General features: G+C 40.7%; 1 gene segment (V, D, J or C); it reads left to right on the top strand.

Annotated features, from left to right (window-relative positions):
* The first annotated feature begins 574 nt into the window (after nucleotides 1-574).
* Nucleotides 575-21,463, top strand: LOC131273840 (immunoglobulin kappa variable 1-12-like). The segment is given in 2 exon segments: nucleotides 575-655; nucleotides 21,056-21,463. A coding segment is annotated over 1 exon segment (324 nt).
* Nucleotides 21,464-23,193: the final 1,730 nt, after the last annotated feature.

Below are 23,193 nucleotides of genomic sequence, written 5' to 3' on the forward strand. Positions count from 1 at the left end.
TCGCAGCCACCTCGTCGCCCCTTCCCAAATGCCAGTCTTCCCCACTCCCCTCCCTCCCCTCCCCCTTCCTGGGCCCCTGGGGGCTGCTCCTCTGGCTGCTCCTCCTCCAGTCCTGGTCAGTGCTGGGTCAGACAAACACGAGTGTGGGTGAACACTGCTTCCCCACGCCTTCTTCCTTGTCACGGGCTGTCAAGGGTTTGAAATGACCGGCATCATGCCTACTGCTATCAGGCTGAGTGCTGGGTCCAAAACCTGCAGGTTCCACACGAAGGGAAGATGACTTGTTGGCACCAGGAAGCAAGGAAGCCTAGCCTGGTAGGAGTCAGGAGCCGGGCTTGCTGCCGTGGGCTCTGTGCCAGTTGGGCATCAGGCTCTGCCAGCTTAGAGTTGGCCCCGCTGTGCTTCATGTTTCCACGAGTGGGTTGTTCAAGGCTCTGAAAGCTTGGCGGCTGTGGGGCAGGGGTGTCTAATGAGTGGTGTGACTGCGGCTCTGTTTAAAGTTCCGGGGGCCTTGTGAACTCTCTTTTCTGATTTACTTATTGGCTTCTAGAACATCTAGTTTGGAAACCAACTCTCCTAGAGACAGACGCGCCTCGGGGCTCCGTGTGCAGTTGGCTTGATGGGAGCTCGCGAAGCACAGCAGCAGCCTGCTCAGGTGAGTCCTGACCAGCAGGCAGATGAGTTACTGTCCTTCCCTCTGTCAAAAGCATCATGGACAGACTGTTGACTTACCCAAAGCAGAAAGTCCACAGGATTGCCCAAACATAGAGATACCCAGTCCCAGTTCTGCAAGTCTTCACTCTTACTAAAAGCCAGCATCCTCCACCCTCCCCAACCAAAACAAAACTGTCAAGCAAGTAGGGACACAGGAGAAACCCCCATAGGGAGAAGCAGGGCCCTTTGGATCCTCATGCCCCAGACTCCAAGGAAGGGATCTAGAAAGTCCCACTGGTCAGGGACAGCAGTGCAGCTGGGCAGAATGGCCCGAGCCACCCCACTCAAAGAACTGTTTCTGCAGAGCCAACCAAATCAATGAAGATAGAGATTTCCTTGCTCGTAGGCTGCCCTTTTCATAGAGCAGATGCTCTCTCCCTCATCCTTGAGCATCTCGTGTGCTTCCCACCTCCACCCTTGCTGACAACTATGTCCACCTGCACAGATCCTGACAGCCATCCTAACCATATGGAGAAGCATGGCCTTCAGGACCATCCAGAAGGCATCTTCATCTTGTGCAAAACATTCCTTGGTGTGTGTGTGTGTTGCCAGGAGGCATTTTATTTTGTTGCTCTACTGCAGGGAACTTGATTATCCAACTTCCCTCCTGGAAAAGGTCACAGGCTCTGTAAGGGAAGGTACTTGTCCATTGTCCTGCCTCTGGGGTGTTCCTTACAGGGCAAATACTCAGGTATCCTGAGACTCATTTATGCAGAATTTGTCCTTTTGAAACAACGTTCTACTTGATTTTTCACTTCAAATGAATAATTCCTTGGCGAGGATGGTCTGCAGAGGTAAACCCAAGCATCCCATGGTGGCTGGCCACAAAGATAATGACCATCACTGTTGGCCTCGACTTCTATGAGATTATGTGTGAGATCTTAAGAATTGTGATGCCACCCTGTTCATAAATGTGAAGTTGACTATGACCCATGGTTTTGTCGACAAAGATGGAAAAAAAAATGTATATCTCTTCTTTCTTTGTATTGCTCTGATTTTTTCCCCTCTTTCCAGATTCTTTCATTAAAATTTTGCTGTGGCCCCTCTCATGTTACCACACACTTAAGTAAATCAAATTCACCTTCCTTAGCTTTCAAAATGATTCCTCTTTGTATTTTTGCTTTCACCATGCAGTATTTTCTTATTTCTTGGAGGCTGAGGCACTCCCAGAAGCACAACTTCAGAGGCCCCTTTCAGAGAGACTGATTCTGGTGCCCAGAGAGCTGTGAGATGTCACAGGAACACTTGTGACAGTGACAAATCAGACAGCACATATTTATAAAGTTCCACATTTTACACACCCCAGCTGAGAGGACCCCAGATGAAAGTGAATAGACTTCAGAGGTTTGTTTTTTTCCTCTCTCCTGAGAGGTGAGTTGTTTTTTTTACACAAATCAATTTTATTGAAACATACACCCAAAGTGTACAATCAGTGGTACTTGGTAGTATTTGGTAGTTGTGCATTCATCACTTCAATACTTCAATCATTATTAGAGCATTTTCATTATTCCAATAATAAAAACAAAAAACAGACCAAAAAACTTATCTTTCAGTCTTTCTGTGCTTCCCCTGCTGTACACAGCTGTTATTGTTTCTGTCTCTCTAGTTTATTTGTATATTTTGTAAAAAGTCATACATGCAGTATTACCCATATTCATATTTCACATGAGGTTTCACTGTTATACAGTCCCATGTTACATTTGTAAGCTTTCCCTCTAGAAAAATACATGTTCTTAAACTTTCCCCTTTAATCACTCTCATATCCATCTATTGGCACTGCTAGTTACAAACACTATGATGTGCTTTCACAGTTTCTATTCACCTTTAGCAGAGGTTTTAATTTGCATGAAACAACTTGGTGCTGTGGATGAGTGTGAATTACACCGTAGATGTGTTTTCTCCTAAGATTCTTATACAATTCACTTTTTGAGAAATCAATATGTTTGCCATTTGTTGTGGTACCTATACATTCCAGAAATTTCCTATTTATTTTGCCTATGTTCATAGTTGCTGTTTATTGGCTTACAAGTGCCTTGTAAGTGCAGGCTTATATTACAGTGAAACAGGAAGGCAAATTCTTTCCTGTGGTCATTTGGAATTGGGTTTTTAAATAGCTTTGATTCACCTAACTTCAAACTTTATAATGTACAATAATCTACTATACAATAATGCACTGTTTCTCAGATATTCTATCTACTTAACAATTCAGACATTATGTGTCTTGTGTTCAGAAAGAAGCTGAATTCTGAAAGAAAACATCAACTTTTAAAAAAAGTTGACCTAACAACAGTCTGCATTTAATTTTCATTGGAATAACAATGATAACAGTAATCATCCTACTTACTTATATCAACACATTTATCAGGTATATCAGTTATATCTATACATTTATTGATATAATTGGTATATCATAACACAATGAAGCAACGTATTTATATATGCGTCTCCTCACCAAGAATTTTCTCATTTCTCTGTTGTACAGAATTTTTTTAAAGATTTATTTATTTCTCTTCCCTTCCCCCACCCCAATCCCAGCTGTCTGTTCTCTGTGTCTATTTGCTGCGTCTTCTTTGTCTGCTTCTGTTGCCGTCAGCAGTATGAGAATCTGTGTTTCTTTCTGCTGCGTCACCTTGTGTTAGCTCTCCATGTGGGCGGCGCCATTCTCAGGCAGGCTGCACTTTCTTTCGTGCTAGGTGGCTCTCCTTATGAGGCGCACTCCTTGTGCGTGGGGGTCCCCTATGCAGGGACACCCCTGCATGGCACGGCACTCCTTGAGCGCATCAGCACTGCGCATGGGCCAGCTCCATACGGGTCAAGGAGGCCTGGGATTTGAACCATGGACCTCCCATGTGGTAGACGGACGCCCTAACCACTGGGCCAAGTCCGCTTCCCCCAGAATTATTTTTAAAGATTTATTTTTTTATCCCTTCTTGCTGCTTGCTTGCTGTCTGCTCTCTGTGTCCATTTGCTGTGCATTCTTCTGTGTCTGCTTGTCTCCGTTTGTTGTGTCATCTTGCTGTGCCAGCTCTCTGCAGGTGCGGGCCATGGTGCAGGCCATCAGCTCTCCACAGGTGTGGGCTGTCACACAGGCCGTCATCTCTCTGTGGGCACAGGCCATCAGCTCTCCATGGACACAGGCCATCAGCTCTCCATGGGTGTGGGCTGTCGCACAGGCCATCATCTCTCCACGGGCGCAGGCCATCAGCTCTCCATGGGCTCAGGCCATCAGCTCTCCATGGGCGCAGGCCATCGGCTCTCCACAGGCACAGGCCATCAGCTCTCCACAGGCGCGGGCCATCAGCTCTCCATGGGCGCAGGCCATCAGCTCTCCATGGGCTCAGGCCATCAGCTCTCCATGGGCACAGGCCATCGGCTCTCCACAGGCGCAGGCCATCAGCTCTCTGCAGGCACAGGCCAGCCTGCCTTCACAAGGAGGCCCCAGGAAACGAATCCAGGGCCTCCCATATGGTAGATGGGAGCCCAACTGATTGAGCCACAGCCACTTTCCTGCACAGAATTTTAATTGCTTGTGGTTGCTTTTGCCCATTCTTTTAAACAAATCAGGTATATTTTTAGAGCCTTTGCAACATATTTACTTCAAGCAGTTTATTCATTTATCAATGAAAAACTAGACTTTTTGACTAATGTACGTTCTTGATTTCTTTTTATGGATTCATAGGTTAATAAGTCTAATTTAATTTTTTGAAAGTCTTTGAATATTTTTGTTAAGAAATGAAAAACTCTTACAATTTTTATAATTGTTTTCCTATTACTTTATTGATGTACAAGTGATGTATATTAAAATGCACCTGTGTGATTTGTTTGGTTTTACATGTTTCCAAATCCATAAAAAACATTTCTATAACCAAGATAGTAACCATACGAAACATCCCCCAATTTTTTCCTTCAGACCCTTAATAGTCCATCCACACATCTTCCCTACCAGGTCCTGGACAACCTTCAATCTACAATCTGCCATTATAGATTAAAATTCATTTTGTAGAATTTTATATAAATGGAATGTGGAGTAGATACTGTTTTGTTTGTCTGGGCTCTTATATGCACAATCATTTTTAAATCTATCCATGAAGTTGTGTGTATTGATAGTTTGTTACTTTCATTGCTGAGTTTTATTCCATTTATGGATATAACACAATCTGTTAATACATTTACTTGTAAAATGCATGGAAAGAGTGTTCTACTTAATGCTGCCAAATTCACAATTTCCAACAAGAAAATCAGCCAAGCAGAAAACATAAAGCAACCAATTTCCCATCTTTCTTGAAGCAGTAGAATCCACTGGAGGTTTTTGAGAAACCTGGTTATCTCTTAGAGGCAGATTAAAATTCCCAATGAATGTTTTTTGTGCCTCTTTCATTGTACAATTTTTGAGGTTCTCATTATGTCAAGTATTGCTATTTCAGCCAGTTGACTTCCTACCACACAATTTTCTGTCTGGACCTGGTTTTTATGGATTTCCATGGAAGCCTGTCAACATTGCTGTCTCCTTGGGAATTATTTTCATTGCTATATTCTTATGGGTGAATATTCTAGATGTGAGTATATTAACTTGTAGGTATACTGTAAGTCATGAAAAACCCAGACTTTTTTAGTCACAGGCCTTTTGTTTCATTTTAGATTACCAGTATGAATGCAAATTAATGCTTGAATTTGAAGCTAACCCGGTTATATAGTTTTAAATGTCTGGTAAACAACTCAGTAAACAAGACCACTGTATAATCTTAAAGTGAACACTTCAATTTTAAAAAACTTTCTGTCAAAAGTGAAATATTAGGTATTAGGGAGGCACTTCCATTTACTGTTCATAGAACTCTGAATTCTCATAACCATCCTAGAAAGAAATTTCATATTAGATAATGCAATGCCTTAAAAATTTATCTTTTTATTCAATATGAAACTTACTTTTCTTCTTTGCTTTAATTGCACTTTTGAGAGTTCTTATAAATCCTGAGATAGATATTTATAAATGTATCCCTCTAGTCATATAAAAGGATCTGTTTTTGACCCATAGAGGAAGTAAGAATTCATTTTACATACCAAAACATTTGTAGCATTATTTTATGAATATGGCAGGATGAAACTTGAAGTCCTGCTTCATCTGAGATCATCAGCAAGGCACACTTAATTGATATTCATAGTTCACTGTTAGGTACTAAAGTGACTTCTGACTCTAGGCCAAAGTATCTTCTTTCCATGTACTTTTTGTATATCCCCTAATCTCCCTCTTGTTTCCCCTGGGGATTTCCTTCAGATGAATTCCATGATTTTCCAAGTTGGACCTTTCTGGATGCATTTTTCTTTAACATTCTAGTGTTTCCATGTTACAATAAGATTCCATTATTACATAAGTTTTTCAGGCTGGCCTTAGCAACTAATTGACACTTATAATATTTGAATGGGGAAATATGTTCTAGGTGGAAAAGAGCTGCTACTTCACCTGGTATTTCAATGGGTCCCTGCCTAGATTTGATTATACCATAATTCAGTGATATTGTTTGGAAATGATGGGGGTTTTGAAGAACATTCTGCCCTCTACAGGAGACATCACCTAGCATTTCTGTTGTTACTTGTGCATTTTGTCCAGCAGTCCCTACTCTCCTGATCTGACCATTTCTGAATTTGTATGGGACAATCATATGACCTGGCTTATTGAAATTGTCAATTCAAACAAATATCCAACTCTTCATAAGTTATCTAATGTGCTTTCTGGTAATTGAAAGAGGTGTTTCTTAGTCCAAAGATTTGCCTCTACTTTTGTTTGCTCATGGGGTTTTTTCTTTTGGTCTCTTTTATTTTTTTAATGTTACATTAAAAAAATATGGGGTCCCCATACACCCCCCACCCCCCTCACCCCACTCCTCCCCCCATAAAAACAACCTCCTCCATCATCATGAGACATTCATTGCACTTGGTGAACACATCTCTGAGCACCGCTGCACCTCATAGTCAATGGTCCACATCATAGCCCAAACTTTCCCACAGTCCACCCAGTGGGCCATGGTAGGACATACAATGTCTGGTAACTGTCCCTGCAGCACCACCCAGGACAACTCCAAGTCCCAAAAATGCCCCCACATCACATCTCTTCCTCTCACGCCCTACCACAAGCAGCCACCATGGCCACTTTCTCCACACCAATGCCACATTTTCTTCTATTACTAATCACAAGAGTTCATGAATAGATTATCAGTAAGTCCACTCTAATCCATATGCTATTCCTCCATCCTGTGGACCTCAGAATGGTTGTGTCCCCTCCACATCTATGTCAAGAGGGGTCTTAGATTCCACCTGATGCTGGATGCAATCTTCCTGCTTTCAGTTGTAGGCACTCTTGGCTCTCTGGTGTGGTGGTTGACCTTCTTCATCTCCATGTTAGCTGAGTGGGGTAAGTCCAATAAACCAGAGTGTAGGAGTTGCAAGTCTGTTGAGGCTCAGGGTCTGGCTATCACATGGTCAGTCCAGAGATTCAAGTCCCCTGGGTATACATTAAACCCCAGCAACAACTACAGTTCCAGTAAAAGCAACAGGAGAGACTTGTGGACAAAGATCACATCTGAGTCCAGCTCCATCACATAGAAACACAATCTCCAAAGTAGGGCCAACTGACATGGGACTGAACTCCATCTGCCATGACCATAGAACATGTGGGTCTCTGTAGCCCTCAGAAGAACCAATACCTGGGGTTTTATCTACTTTATCTGTCTCTGGGACTCTGGTCAGGTGTGCATAAGGACAACCTCTCTGATAACCTCCCAGTTCTTTTTGGAGACTCAGCCATATAAACTCATTTGTCCTTTCCATTTCCACCTTTTACTCAGGTCAAAAAGCATTTTTAACTCAGGTATTATATGTAGACTGAGATATTCTGCTGGCCTGAGATAACCCTTTTATTCAAGGTCATTTTCTAGTTACATCATCAGCTGGTACTTGGTAGTAATCCCTCAGTGCCAGGGAGGCTCATCCCTGGGAGTCATGTTCCATGCTGGGGATGGCAACCCATTTACATGCTGAGTTTGGCTTCAAGACTGGCTACATTTGAGCAACACAGAGGCTCTCAGGAGGTAATTCTTAGGCACCCTGCAGCTCTAGGCCTTGTTCTTATTTCAGGTGCACAGGCTCACAAGCATAGTCATTAGTATCAAGGGCTCATTGTTGGGCCTTCCTTTTTTTTTGGTCTTTGCCATTGCACTTGGGGGATTGTTGCTGTCACTTTAGGGACTGTGATAGAGCTCCCCTGGCTAGGAACTCAGCACTCCCTCAGTTGTTGTTTTTAATTATAACCACTATGAAAATATCCATTTTTATCTACCCTGAATACTACCCTGGATATCTACCCTGGAGAACTCCCTGCCAAACATGTGTCCCCTGTCAAAAACATCCCACACCAGTATTCCTCCCCTGACATTGTTGATCCTTTCTGTGATCCAAAACTTCTTGAAAAGTGAAATCCAATATATTGCCAGGTTCCATTAATAGTAAAATGGAATATGCTGATGAGTTTAAAGGTTAGATATAGAATACATATTAATTAAGGTAAAAATTAATTGGGGTATCAAAAAATTTAAAAATGCAAAAGTTTTGTTTTTGATGTTTTGCCTTCCATCACTGCAATAAGTGTTGCCCTGTATGCAAATTGGCAAGGCAACTACTTCCATCCTTTCCTCAGTGTCTATGTCCTTTCTTTTTCTTTTTTTTCCCCTAAATATTAAGCTTATCTTCACAAAAGTTTTTTAGATCACAGTAATTCATACATACAATATACAGTACTCCCACATATCCAACATAAAACCCTCATCCCTTCCACAGCAATAATCTTTTTACATATTCATACTATATTTACTGAAACTGATGGACAGATAATGAGACAATAGCTTTCAAACAAGGTAATATTTGGGTTTACATTGTGGTTTATATTTTAGACTATGCAATTTTCTAAATTTTTCGTTATCTTATGTTTTACACCATGATTTACATTTTAGCCTATCAGCCCCTCTATATTTTTGGTGTAATTTAACATGTCTTATATCCATCCTTGTGTAAACTTGTGGAACACTTCTATTGCCCACACAGTTACACTGGTTCCATCTATTCAATACCTCTTTCCCCCTCCCCTTAGGGCCCACAGTGACAGTCAATCTTCATTGCTTGAAGGGCTATGCTCAAAGATACTGCAACAGTGTTGAGGGCTTGACATGCTCAACTGTCCTAATGCATTGGGAGCCACCATTTCTCTTGAGAGATACAATTCCCTCTATTTGAGAACATCAGTCCTCCCCAGGATGTGGGTATACCCTCACTCTCATTATATGGGTCTCTATCCAATGATATACCCCACTATGGCAAAATGAGCACTCACACACTCCCTAGGAGCCTGTCCTGCATCATTATCCCCTTTAAGCATCTTAAACAGGTAAGCTTATTATATTTTTGAAAAAGATTTCTCAGCATTAAACTCTCAACCAAATACCTGACAATCTCCTATATTCGTATGTTCCCCAAATTTCCTCCCAATTTCTTGGGCAATATTACCCATCCTCCCATCCCTAGCCCCCCTCAAGCCCACAAAAGCCCAAGCAAAGACAACACTATGCCCTTATTTTATCCCTTCCTTGTACAAATACTTACCTCTATCTTATCATAGATTTCACCAATGTAGGTGTCAGCTTGCATCCTTCCTCTACCCCTCAATTTCCTTTAAGCCTATTATCCAGTCTTTAGCTCTCTGAGGAAGCTTGGTTTACTTATTTCATATCATTGAGGTCACGTAGTATTTGTCCTTCAATGCCTGGGTTGCTTCACTCAACATAAGGTTCTCAAGATTCATCCATGTTATCACGTGTGTTTGTAGTGTATTCATTCTTAAAGCTGACTAGCATTCCATTGTATGGATATACCACATTTTATTTATCCATTCATCTGTTGATGGGCCTTGGGGTTGATTCCAACTTTTGGCAATAGTGAACAACGCTGCTATGAACATTGGTGTGCATATATCGGTTTGTGTCCTTGTTTTCAGTTCTACTGGGTATATACCCAGCAGTGGAATTGCTGGGTCATATGGCAAATGTATAGCTAGTTTTTTGAGAAACTGCCAAACTGACCTCTAGAATGGCTGAATCCTTCTGCATTCCCAGCAGCAGTGGATGAGTGATCCCATTCCTCCACATCCTCTCCAGCACTTGTAGTCTTCTGCTTTTCTCATAGCTTCCAATCTTATGGGAGTAAGATGGTATCTCATTGTAGTTTTGATTTGCATTTCCCTGATAGCTAGAGATTTGGACATTTTTTTCATGTGCTTTTTAACCATTTGTATTTCTTCTTTGGAGAAGTGTCTGTTTACATTTTTTCCCATTTTTTAAATAGGTTGTCTTTTTATTTTCAAGATACAGGAGTTCTTTATATATGCAGGTTATAAGTCTCCTATCAGATATATGGTTACCAAATATTTTCTCCCATTGTGTAGGTTCACTTTTCATTTTCTTGACAAACTCCTTTGAGGTGCAGAAGGCTTTAATTTTGAGGAAGTCCCATTTATCTATTTGTTCTTTTGCTGCTCATGCTTTTGGTGTGAAGTTCATGAAGCCATTCCCTATTACAAGGTCTTGTAGATGCTTCCCTACACTGCTTTCCAAAGTCTTTATGGTCTTGGCTCTTATATTTAAGTCTTTGATCCATCTTAAGTTGATTTTTGTATAAGGTGTGAGATGGTAATCCTCTTTCATTCTTTTACATATGGATATCCAGTTCTCCAGGCACCATTTGTTGAATAGGCCATTTTCTCCCAATTGAGAGGGTTTGGTGGCTTTATTGAATATTATACGACTATATATATGAGGATCTATATCAGAACTCTCAATTCGGTTCCATTGGTCTGTGTGTCTCTTCTTGTGCCAATAACATGCTGTTTTCACTACTGTAGCTTTGTAGTATGTTTTGAAGTCAGTAGTGTGATTCCTCCAATTTCATTTTTCTATTTCAATATGTCTTTGACTATTCAGGGCCTCTTTCCTTTCCAAATAAATTTCATAGCTAGTTTTTCTAGTTCATTAATGAATGCTGTGTTGATTTTTATTGGGATTGCATTGAATGTGTAGATCAGTTTTGGTAGGATAGACATCTTACTAATATTTAGTCTTCCTATCCATGAACAGGGAATATTCTTCCATTTATTTAGGTCTTCTTTGATTTCCTTGAAAAGTGTTGTGTAGTTCTCTGTGGATAAGTTTTTTATATCTTTAGTTAAATTTATTCCTAGGTATTTGATTTTTTATTTACTATTGTAAATGGTATTTGTTTCTTGATTTCCTCCTGAGCTTGCTCATTATTTCTGTATAGAAATGCTACTGATTTTTGCACATTCATCTTATAACCTGCAACTTTACTAAATTCATTTATGAGTTCTAGAAGCTTTGTTGTAGACCTCTCAGGATTTTCTATGTATAGGATCATGTCATCTGCAGATGATGAAATTTTGACTTCTTCTTTCCAATTCGAATGCCATTTTATCTGGTTCTTGCCTCAGTGCTCGAGCAAGTACTTCTAAGACAATGTTAAATAGAAGAGGTGATAGTGGGCATCCTTGTCATGTTCCTGATCATAGAGGGAAAGATTTTAGGATTTCACCATTGAAAATGATGTTGGCTGTGGGTTTTTCATATATACTCTTTATCATGTTCAGAAAATTTCCTGTATTCCAAATATTTTGCAGTGTTGTTATCAAGAAATGGTGCTGTATTTTATCAAATGCTTTTTCTGCATCTATAGATATAATCATGTGATTTTTTTCCTTCAGTGTGTTTATATGGTGTATTACATTGATTGATTTTCTTATGTTGATACATCCTTGCATACCCAGAATGAATCTCACTTGGTCATGGTATATAATTCATTTAATGTGTTGCTGAATATGGTTAGCAAGTATTTTGTTGAGGAGTTTTGTGTCTAGGTTCATTAGAGAAATTGGTCTGTAATTTTCCTTTCTTGTGGTGTCTTTGTTTGGCTTTTGTACTAGAGTAATGTTGACATCATACAGTGAGTTAGGCAATGTTCCTTCTGTTTTGATTTTTTGGGAGAGTTTAAAGAAGATTGGTGTTGGTTCTTTCTGGAACATTTGTTATAATTCACCTGTGAAGCCATCTGCCCCAGGACTCTTAGTTGGGAGGTTTTTATTTTTTATTTTTATTTTTTTTGACTTTTTTTTAATTGACTTTGTAATAATATCACATTAAAAATATATATATATGAGGTCCCATTCAACCCTACCACCCCCACCCCGCCTCTCCCCCCCCCCCCCCCCCAGCAACACTCCTTCCCATCATCATGACACATCCAATGCATTTGGCAAGTACATCTTTGGGCACCTCTGCACCTCATGGTCAATGGTCCACATCATGGCCCATACTCTCCCCCATTCCATCCAGTGGGCCCTGTGAGGATTTACAATGTCCAGTGATTGCCCCTGAAGCACCATCCAGGGCAGCTCCATGTCCCAAAGACGCCTCCACCTCTCATCTCTTCCTGCCTTTCCCCATACCCTTCAGCCATCATGTCCAGTTTTCTCAATCCAATGCCACCTTTTCTATGTGGACATTGGATTGGTTGTGTCCATTGCACCTCTATGTCAAGAGGAGGCTCAGATTCCACATGGATGCTGGATGAAATCCTCCCACTTTCAGTTGTAATCACTCTAGGCTCCATGGTGTGGTGGTTGTCCTTCTTCAACTCCATCTTAGCTGAGTGTGGTGAGCGCAATAAGTCAGATTGTAGGTGCTGGAGTCTGTTGAGGCTCAGGACCTGGCTATCACATTGTCAGTCCAGAGATTCAAATCCCCTAAATATATCTTAAACTCTGACACGAACTGCCCCTCCAGCACATTAGCATGAAAGTCTTATGAAGAGAGATCCCATCTGAGTCCAGATTCATCACACATAAACACCAGTTCCAAAGAGGGGCCATCTGACCTGGTAGTTAACCCCATCGGCCATGACCATAACTCCCATGGGTCTCTTTAGCCCTCGAAGGAACCGATATCTGGGGGTTGTATCTGCTTTATCTGTCTCTCAGACTCTGCTCAGTTGTGCATAAGGGCAATCCTTCTGCCAGCCTCCAGACTCTTTTTTAGAGACTCGTAGCCATATAAACTCATTTCTCCTTTCCATTTCCCCCTTACATTAGGTCAAACAGCATTTTAAAGTCATGTTATTTTATGTAGACAGGGATATTCCACTGATTCGCATTGAACCTTCCGTATAAGGTCATTTTCCAGTTGCATCATCAGTTGGTAGTTGATAGTGGTCCCTCGGTGCCAGGGAGGCTCATCCCCGGGTGTCATGTCCCACGCTGGGGGGAAGGCATTGCATTTACATGCTGAGTTTGGCTTCGAGACTGGCCACATTTGAGTAACATGAAGGCTGACAGGAAGAAATTCCCAGGCACAATGCTACTCTAGGCCTTGTTCTTATTTTAGGCTTATCAGCTCACAAGTATAGTCATTAGCATCAGGGGCTCACTGTTGAACCCTCACTCCCTCCCGGTCCCCGCCGCTGCACCTGGGAGACTGTCGCTGCTCCCCTAGGGACCACGACAGAGCACCACTGGCCAGGAACCCAGTACCCCCCCTGCTGTGGTTTTTAATTGTTGCCACTATGAGTATATAGTTGGGAGGTTTTTAATGACTGATTTTATATCTTTACTTTTGATTGGTTTGTTGAGATTTTCAATTTCCTCTTTTGTCAATGTAGGCTGCTTCTGTGTTTCTAGGAATTTGTCCGTTTACTCTAAAGTGTCCTTGTTGGGATATAGATTTTCAAGGTATCCTCTTATGATAGTCTTTATTGATCTTCTCAAAGAACCAGCTCTTGGTTTTGTTTATGTTTCAAGTTTTTTTTCTATTTCATTTAAATCTGCTCTGATATTTGTTATTTCTTTCTTTTTTCTTTTGGTTAGTTTGTTGTTGTTTTTTTACTAATTCCTCCAAGTGAGCAATTAGTTCTCCAATTTTAGCTCTTTTTTAAAGAGTTTCAGCAAGATTGGTGTTAGTTCTTTCTGGAATGTTTTGTAGAATTCATCTGTGAAGCCATCTGGCCTTGGGCTCTTCTTAATTGGGAGGTTTTTAATGACTGATTCTATCTCTTTCCTTGTGATTGGTTTGTTGAGATCATCAATTTCTTCTTTCATCAATATATGCTCCTTATGTGTTTCTAGAAATTTGTCCATTTCCTCTGAATTGTCATTTTTGTTGGAATATAGTTTTTCAAATTATCCTCTTATGATAGTCTTTATTTCTGTGGGGTCAGTAATGATATCTCCTTTCTCATTTTTTATTTAGTGTATTTGCATCTTCTCTCTTTTTTTCTTTGTTAGTCTAGATAAGGGCTTGTCAATTTTATTGATCTTCTCAAAGAATTAGCTCTTGGTTTTGTTCATCTTTTCAAGTGCTTTCATATTTTCTATTTCATTTGATTCTGCTCTTATCTTTGTTCTTTGTTTCTTCTCCCTGTGGGGTTACTTTGTTGTTTTTTCACTAATTCCTCCAAATGTGCAGTTAGCTCTTCAATTTTTGCTCTTCTTTTTTGATGTATGAATTTTTGGTTATAAATTTCCCTCTCAGTACTTCTTTTGCTGCATCCCATAAGTTTTTGTATGTTGTGTTATCATTTTCATTAGTTTCAGGGTAGTTTTTTATTTATTTTGAGATTTCCGTTTTGGCCCACTGTTTTTTCTAAGAGTGTGCTGTTTAATTTCCATATCTCGGTGTGAAATCTGGGCCTCTGGCCCTTTCAGATTTGCAGTTCCACTCCACTGTGGTCAGAGATATTATTTGTATGGTTTTGATCTTTCTGAATTCATTGAGCCTTTCTTTGTGACCTAGCATATGGTCTATCTTGGAGAATGATCCATGTGCACTTGAGAAAAATGTATATCCTGCTATATTTGGGTGTAATGATCTGTATATGTCTATTGGATCCAGCTCCTCTAATATACTGTTCAAAATTTTTGTTTCTTTATTGATTCTCTTTTGAGATGTTCTGTCCAAAGTTGATAGTGGTGTATTAAAGTGTCGCACTATAATTGTAGAGGCATCTATTCTTTCACATAGTTTTTCCAGTGTTTGCCTCACGTATTTGGAGGCACCCTTGTTAGGAGCATAAATATTTAAGATTGTTCATTCTTCTTGAAAGATTATCTGTTTCACTAATTGTAGTATCCATCTTTGTCTCTCACAATTGTTTTGCATTTAAAATCTGTTTTGTCTGATATTAATATAGTACTCCTGCCTTTTTTGGTTATTGTTTGCTTTTAAGATTGCTTCCCAGCCATTCACTTTCAACCACTTTGAATCCCTGGGTCTAAGATGTGTTTCTTGTAGACAGCATATAGATGGGTCATATTTCCTTATCCAATCTTCCAGTCTGAATTATTTGACAGGTGAGTTTAATCCATTGACTTTCAGTGTTATTATTTTCAAGGAATTATTGATGTTAACCATATTTCCTTTGGACTTGTGTTTGTTATATTTTGTCATATTTTGTTTGTTTCCTTTTCTTTTTGTCTTTTTTGTTGCTCTTACACTCTCCAACTCTGCCTCTCCTGTTTTTTTCTTTCTTCCTGCAGACTCCCTTTAGTATTTCTTGAAGGGCAGGGTTCTTTTTGGCATACTCTTTTAATTTCTGTTTATCTGTGAATATTTTGAACTCTTCATCATTCATCATTTTTGAATGCTAGCTTAGCTGGGTAGAGTATTCTTGGTTGGAAATTTTTTTCTTTCAGTACCCTGACTATATCATACCACTGCCTTCTTGCCTCCATGGTTTCAGATGAGAAATCAGCACTTAATCTTATGGAGCTTCCATTGTATGTGATGGTTTTCTTTTCTCTTACTGCTTTTAGAATTTTCTCTTTGTCTTGAGCATTGGATAATTTGACAAGTATATGTCTCGGGGTGGGCCTGTTGGGATTTATGGTGTTTGGGGTGCATTGTGCTTCCTGGACATGCACATTCATCTCTCTCAGTAGATTTGGGAAGTTTTCAGCCATTATTTCCCCCAACACACCTTCTGCCCCCTTTCCCTTCTCTTTTCCATCTGGGATGCCTATAATACATATGTTTGTGCACTTTGCATTGTCATTCAGATCCCTAAGTCCCAGTTGGATTTTTTTTTCTTATCTTTTTATCAATCAGTTCTACTCTCTGTTTGATTTCAGATGTACTGTCTTCCATGTGGCTAATTCTCTCCTCTGCTTCTTCAAATCTGCTGCTATTTGCTGAGAGTGTATTTTTGATTTCTTGAACTCTGGTGTCCATCACTATCATATCTGTTATCATTTGTGTATATGACTGCAATTTCTTCTGTATTCTCTCCAAGTGTTTTCTTTATATTGTTAATCTCTTCCTTTACTTCATTAAGTTGGTCTCTAATATATGTTTTGAGAGTTATAATTACTTGTCCAATGTTCTGCTCCTGTTCCTGGTTTTTAGTTTGTTCATTGGATTCGGCCATGTTTTCCTGATTATTGGTTTGGTTTGTAGTTTTTTGTTGCTTTCTGGTCATCATTTTATCTTGACAGGTTTAATCAGTTCCTTAGCTTCTTTGTCTAGTCTTGGGGATTAATTAGTTGTTCATGCATAAGTGTAATGCCATCTCTTTGTCACTTTGTTCTTCTTACTCTATTTTCTTGTTGCTGGCTAAGTTCACTTTGAAGGAAAATATTAGGGCCAGGGAAAGCAAAATGAATAAGAAAATGTATAAAGTAGTATTGGTAATAAATGTTAACAGAGCCACAATGTGAGATCTAGAAGAATAGATACTAGACTCATGTAAGTTATGTAGAGTTATAGCAGTAAGTAGAGTACCTATAATTGGACGGTCAACTGAATATGGGGAAGAATATAGTATGAATTAAAAGGCCAGTGTTTTCATGAGAGAGCAAAAGAGAAAAGAATGACAATAATATCAAGAGTGGATAAAAGACAGAAAACAGAACAAAGGTATAAGAAATAAAAAGACAATTTGGGAACCAAAGAAAGAGAGGTGGAATGTAAGAGAAACAGTAGATGAAGGAGGATAGAAAGATGTAGGGAAAAGAGGATCGTATAGGTGTCCAAAATCAATACACACAGAAAAGAAGAAATGGAGGATGAGGAAAGACAGCAAATGTGAAGCATTCCCTGCAGCACCTACTATATAAAGAAAATAAAATAAAAAGAAGAAAAAGAGAGAAAAGGAAAAAAAAGAGAACAGAAAAAGAGGGGCAAAGAAAAGGGGGGAAACAAGCTAGAAAAAGAAAAAGAGAAAAAGACTAAATAAATGAAAAAGGACCTCAGGGATAAAATGGGAGAAAAGATGGGAGACCAGGAGACAATGCAATATTAGCAAAAAAGAACCAACGTTTCAAGTTAGGAATCCTCTTTGCAGTTAAATAATACACTTAGGGATCTGACCTTCCCCCTTTCTCCTTTCCTCACTTCTCTCTCTCCCAGGGCAGCAGGAAAGCTACCTAAAAGGTCCAGTAGGAGATTCAAGTAGGTCCTTATTGAACCAACTCAACACAGAAGACTATGACTCTTTATTTCCAGCATGAGAGCACCTACACCTCACTGGAAACCCCAAATGTGCTATTGGAAGCTTGGATAGCACCTATAGTCACTTCCCCTTAGGTGTGCTAGGGGAGGTCTAATTGATTTTCTGACTCCACCTTCTCCCAGACCAAGTTTCCCATCCCAGGACGTTTAGGTAAATTGGGCTTTCTCAGCAGATTTGCCTCTCCTTTCTTCCCAGACTCTCCCCAAGTCAACTGGTACACTCCAAGTTCAAGGAGAGAGAGAGAAAAAAACAACACAAAACACGGAGGGCTTGGGTAATCCAGGACCTCAGATGGACCTCAGAGTGCAGTGGATTCGGGGATGGGAAGTCCATGATATTGCAGACTCAAGGTGTGTGAGTCTCTGGAACATGGGCCACTAGGGTTTAAGGGACACAGACCTGGGAACCATGCATCTGGTTAACATGGGGCCTGGGAACACCGCAGCACAACAAAGTTTTCAGGGATCACAGCAGCCGGGCTGCCAGCCCTAGGGGGAGGGGTTCCATCCACAACTTCTGACCTCCATGTCAGAGACCCAAAATTCCACCTCTTGTAAGAATCTCTTCTGTCACTGTCTCACCAAATCGACATCCAGACATCTCCTGCCCTGCAAGCCACCGAAACAGCCTGTTTAGGGTTTGGTAACACCACAGCACAACAGAGATTTCAGGATCACTGTGCCTGGGCTGCCAGCCTGAGGGGGAGGGTCTCCACTCACAACCTCTGATCTCCATGTCAGAAACCCAAAATTCCACCTCTTGCAAGGATCTCCTCCGTCACTGTCTCACCAAATCATCATCCCACCCTGCAAGCCCCCAAAATGTCTGCTCTGGGCTTGGGAACAACCCAGCACAACAAAGCCTTCAGGAATCACTGCAGCCGGGCCACCAGTCCCAGGGGGAAGGGTCCTACCCACAATCTCTGACCTCCATGCAAGAGACCCAAAATTCTACCTCTTGCAAGAATCTCCTCTGTCACCGTCTCACCAAATCGATGTCCAGATACCTCCTGCCCTGTGAACACCCAAAACAGCCCGGTCCAGCAGGACTCCGACCCTGCCCAGCCGCATCTCTGCAGGAGAGATTATGAGGTGCACTCACTCAGACACCATCTTGCCCCACCTCCCCTGCTCATGGGTTTCTAAAACAATTCCTGAATCTGAAACTTGTGTTTCCATTTAGGAATTGACAAATAAATGATTTGAGGCTAACCATATCATATCATATTTATTATAAAAATATCTGTAATTCCTGTTATTAAAAACAAATAGATTTGTACATGTTTAAGAAAGGTGTAGACAGACTTTAATTCCAAAATAAGGTATTTGCCTTAGTGCTTGTACCACAAATTGATTTTTTTAAATTATTTTTTATTTATTTCTCTCCCCACCCCAGTTGTCTGCTCTCTGTGTCCATTCTCTGTGTGCTCTTCTATGTTCACTTGTATTCTTGTCTGTGGTACACAGAATCTGTGTCACATTCTGTTGCATCATCTTGCTGCATCAGCTCTCTATTTGTGTGGCACCACTCCTGGGCAGGCTGCAACATTTTTTTGCTCTGGGCAGCTCTCCTTATGGGGCGCACTCCTTGTGCATGGGGCTCCCCTATGTGGGGACTCCCCTGTGTGGCACAGCACTCCTTGCATGCATCGGCACTGTGCATGGGCCAGACGGGTCAGGAGGCCCTGGGTTTGAACCTTGGACTTCCCATGTGGTAGGCGGATGCCCTATCCATTGGGCCAACTTCGCTTCCCCAGAAACTTATTGTGAAGTATTACTTACCACTTAAATGAGAAGTTCTTTTTAAAATGCTTTTCTATTTTTTCACAGATATCTCCTGTCATTTCTCTTTCCTTAGAGAACCCTGAGTAATACAGGATTCATTATTCTAAACAATCCAATATTAAAATTTCTCTTGCTTATGATTTTGAAGCCTTATCAGGATTTAGAAGATTTTTATCAATAAAATGTTTTGACATTAAATTTAATTTTGTTTACTTGCTCTTAGGTAGAGCATAGATTTTATCCAGGCAAGATTTTAGCTTATGTTGTCTACACAGTGTTTTCTCAATATTGGTTCTTGGTGTGGGTTCTAATGCTGTTAGAAGAAGATTCAGTGATTTCTGATGCCTGGTATCTTGATAACTTGGAAAAATTTAGAATTAATGGCTTATTGATCTGAATGAAGGAGTAGATAGCAATACCACCAACTGAGAAAGGAGACTGAGAGGGGGAATAGACTGTGGGACTCAGGAGAAGAGGAGTTTGATTTAGTGTAGAAATTCTTAGGGAGCACTGATGATCATCTGAGGTTTGGGGTGAGTGGTGTCTGGCACAACCTGGCTCTATGGACAAAGTAAAAAGAAGACACTGTTGATGTGTATCAAGAAATGTAAGGCTCAGGAAAGACTCCAAATATTGCTGGGCAAATTAATTCTCTACTAGGCATTTAAGCCAGATGTTGTGAAGGTTAAGTGGAAGGAGCCATTAATTCCAGAGGAGAATGAGGAGAAATAAGCATGATGCAAAATGGGGATAATGAATTCCATACGTGCATCATATGTGGGGCAATTAAGATATAGTGTTTCTTGAGATCCATGGCCTCAATACATTATGTATTAGGTCAGATTAGAGAATTCAGTACCAGTCAGGGAAGTCTGAAATCCTAAGTATTGTCCTAGATAACAGATCATGTGCCTTTGCTCCTAATAATTAGGGTATTTCCATTTTATTCATTTCTCCTAATTTTCTTATGGGCAGGTCTATGTTGAGAAGACAAAATATCTGAGACTTTGAAGTACTGCATGGGGGAAAACAAAATACTCATGAAAATAGTATCCAATTATAAAGAGAAGGTATTTTTAATTTTTTCAGGTTTCAACTTGAATTCTTTCCATGCATCTTCTGATTCCATTATTGGATGATTTCTTTCATTAGAGTGTCGTAGATCAAAATTTTCTATAAACAATCTAAATCTTTGGGATGCCTTTGAGATGTTGAAGAGGAGCTTCAAATATCTGTTTAAAATCTAGACTGAGATAGATACACCATACGTGCACTGCATCTTAATCTATCCAATGATATGAGTATATTCCACCTAGGTTTGGGAACCATATTTATAACATTTAATTAAGTTCTGATGTTACACTTACAGATGCATGTATTTTCTTACAAATTCCTTTTGTTTTCAAGATGGGTGCGGTTGATTTGAATGAGTACAATTACTGATAAAATATTTCATTTTCCAAATTGTGCTGAATATTGTTGAAAGTTGTGGTGTTAAGCTGATTCTTGCCGTTTGCAGGAGTGTAGTTACATTTCCTGGGGTCATGCTATTTTTATCTCTTTCCATTATTTATCTTCACAACTCACTGCACAGGTACATTTGCCTTTATACTCCCTATTGATTTGCATATGCTCCTTGGGGACTTGGTTGTCTGCTCAGAGCTCTATTAATGCAGTTTCCCTCAAAATGGGCACTGAGTACATCAGATAGGTGAGCAAGATGATGTCACATTCCCAACTGCTCATTCTGCTGGTGTTCTGGTCCTCAGGTGAGAGATTTAGAAGGGTATTATCTTTATAAATTTTGAGAATGGTTTTAACATGCAGAGTGAGCAAATCATTTCATCTAAAGCAGATCTGAATATACATGATAAATAAGAAAACTTAGTTTTAGGTACATATTTTATACATTCATGATTTAATGTATTCTCTATATTCTTTTCTGGTTGCAGGTGCCAGTGGGGACATCGTGATGACCCATTCTCCAGGCTCTGTGGCAGCATCTGCAGGAGAGACCATCACCCTCAAGTGCAAGTCCAGTCACAGTGTTAGTGACAACTTACATTGGTACCACCAGAAACCAGGACAGGCTCCTAAACTGCTCATCTATTATGCATCCAACAGGACATCTGGAGTCCCTGATCGATTCAGTGGCAGTGGGTCTGGGACAGATTTCACTCTCACCATCAGCAGATTCCAGCCTGAAGATCTGGGAGATTATTACTGTCAGCAAGGTAGCAGCTATCCTCCCACAGTGCTTCAGCCTCGAACACAAACCTCCTCCCCAGGGCTGTAGGGCAGTGAGTCTTGCAGCACCAGCTGCTTCCTCCTCGAATAGATTTGAATATGTTTGCTTCCTCCATCTGTCTGAGAAATCACATCCTTTAGGGGACTGTACCATAGAAATCTTTTTTTTCTCTTAGCCAGATCAAGTGACAGGGTGAATTGACTCTCTAGGTTAGGGTCTTTTAAACTTTACAGCCTTATGGATTGATTACCTATTCAATGTATCTCCTTAATGTTTAAAAATTTATCATCTTCTTTCCTTATCCCTTCCATATTCTTCATTCTCCCCCATCATCCTTCAACTCTGGTCCTTCCCTAGATTAAATCCTTGATCCTTCCTATTCAAAGCTTTCCCTACGGAAGGTCATTTACTTCCCTTACTCTTTTCCTTCACTGGACCCTTTGCCATCCATGCCTTTCTTTTCATTGTCACAAAAGATGATCTGATTTGCTACTCTACCTTCTTTTTTAATTTAGATAACCATTTTCATTTCTTATTGCCATCAAATAGTAACTGTGGGTGCCTTAATATACTGTATTCATTCAAGACTGCTTAGGTTATAAGGGATGATGCTCAGCCAATGAAATATGATGATTTCAGTTTGGCCGCTGCTTTTGGCTGGAATTGAAAGCTCCACTTTCAAAATAAGGGGAGGAAGAGACAGTTGGGCACCAACTTCAGCTACTGATAAGTAAATTCACTGGACAAAAATATAACCTTAAGGACAGTTACGTTTGAAATAGTTCCAGTGAGAAAAAGGCCAGGACCTGGCATCTTAACTCAGCACCTGGCAGAGGGGAAGCTGGGATGAGTGAAAATCACAGTGTATTGGGGACCGGCTTCCTTCCATCCAGGCCATATTGCAATTCTAACCTAGGCCCCAGCCCCACCTCTACAGGAAGGAAGCTGGGGCCTGAGGCAGCCTCTCTAGGAAATTACTGGCCAAGTCTCAGAGGCATTTGATCACTGGATGTTGCCAACGCAAGTCACACTGGGGGAATTCTGTGGCTGGAATTGGAAGCTCCATTCCCAAAAACAGGGGAGAAGCAGATATTTGGCCACTGCTTTCAGCTACTGATGAGTATATTTGGCTTGTTAAAGTATAATACTAAGAATATCTAAAGTTTGAAACTGTTGAAGTCTGAAAGAGACCTTTGTACTTCATTTTGACCCTGCCCCCAGTGTGAGGGGAAAATGGGCTGAACAAAATCACAGTGACTGTAGGAACCAGTTTACTTCACCCAGATCACCCTGAAGCCTTAGCCCAGGCTTCAGCCCCAACTCTTGCAGGGAGGAGGCTGGAGGGCCCTGCACAAGCCTATCAAGGTAACCACAAGTACATCTGGTTAGCAAAGACTGAATAATCAGAACTCTACTGGGGCAAATGTGGTCATCTTTGGACCTGAACTGCCTAGATCATTGCCCACATATACAGCTCCACCCCTACCCAAGGCAAGGGAGAAAGGGATGTGAAGCTTCATCAGGCTCTCTGGGCAGCTATAGAGTAGGCTAGCACAACTTGTATTATTCCACAAAACTGTGACTTTGTCCCTTCCCCTGGGAAAGGAGAAAGTTGGGAGAAGCTTCCTTGGTCCCTGGTGCAATGAGGGCAGCTTCAGCCTCCATATCTTGTAACACCAACTACATCCTTGGCTCCTACTGCACAACCAACAAGGGAGAAAGGGCAGGAAGCCTGAAACTAATGAGAAAAACTAAACCCAGAATAAATACTCTAGTAAGCCAGATGTCAAGACACAACCAAAAATTATAATCCACACCAAGAAACAGGACGATATGGCCTAG

Source organism: Dasypus novemcinctus, chromosome 17 (assembly GCF_030445035.2).
Source record: "Dasypus novemcinctus isolate mDasNov1 chromosome 17, mDasNov1.1.hap2, whole genome shotgun sequence".
NCBI classification, from domain to species: Eukaryota; Metazoa; Chordata; class Mammalia; order Cingulata; family Dasypodidae; genus Dasypus; species Dasypus novemcinctus.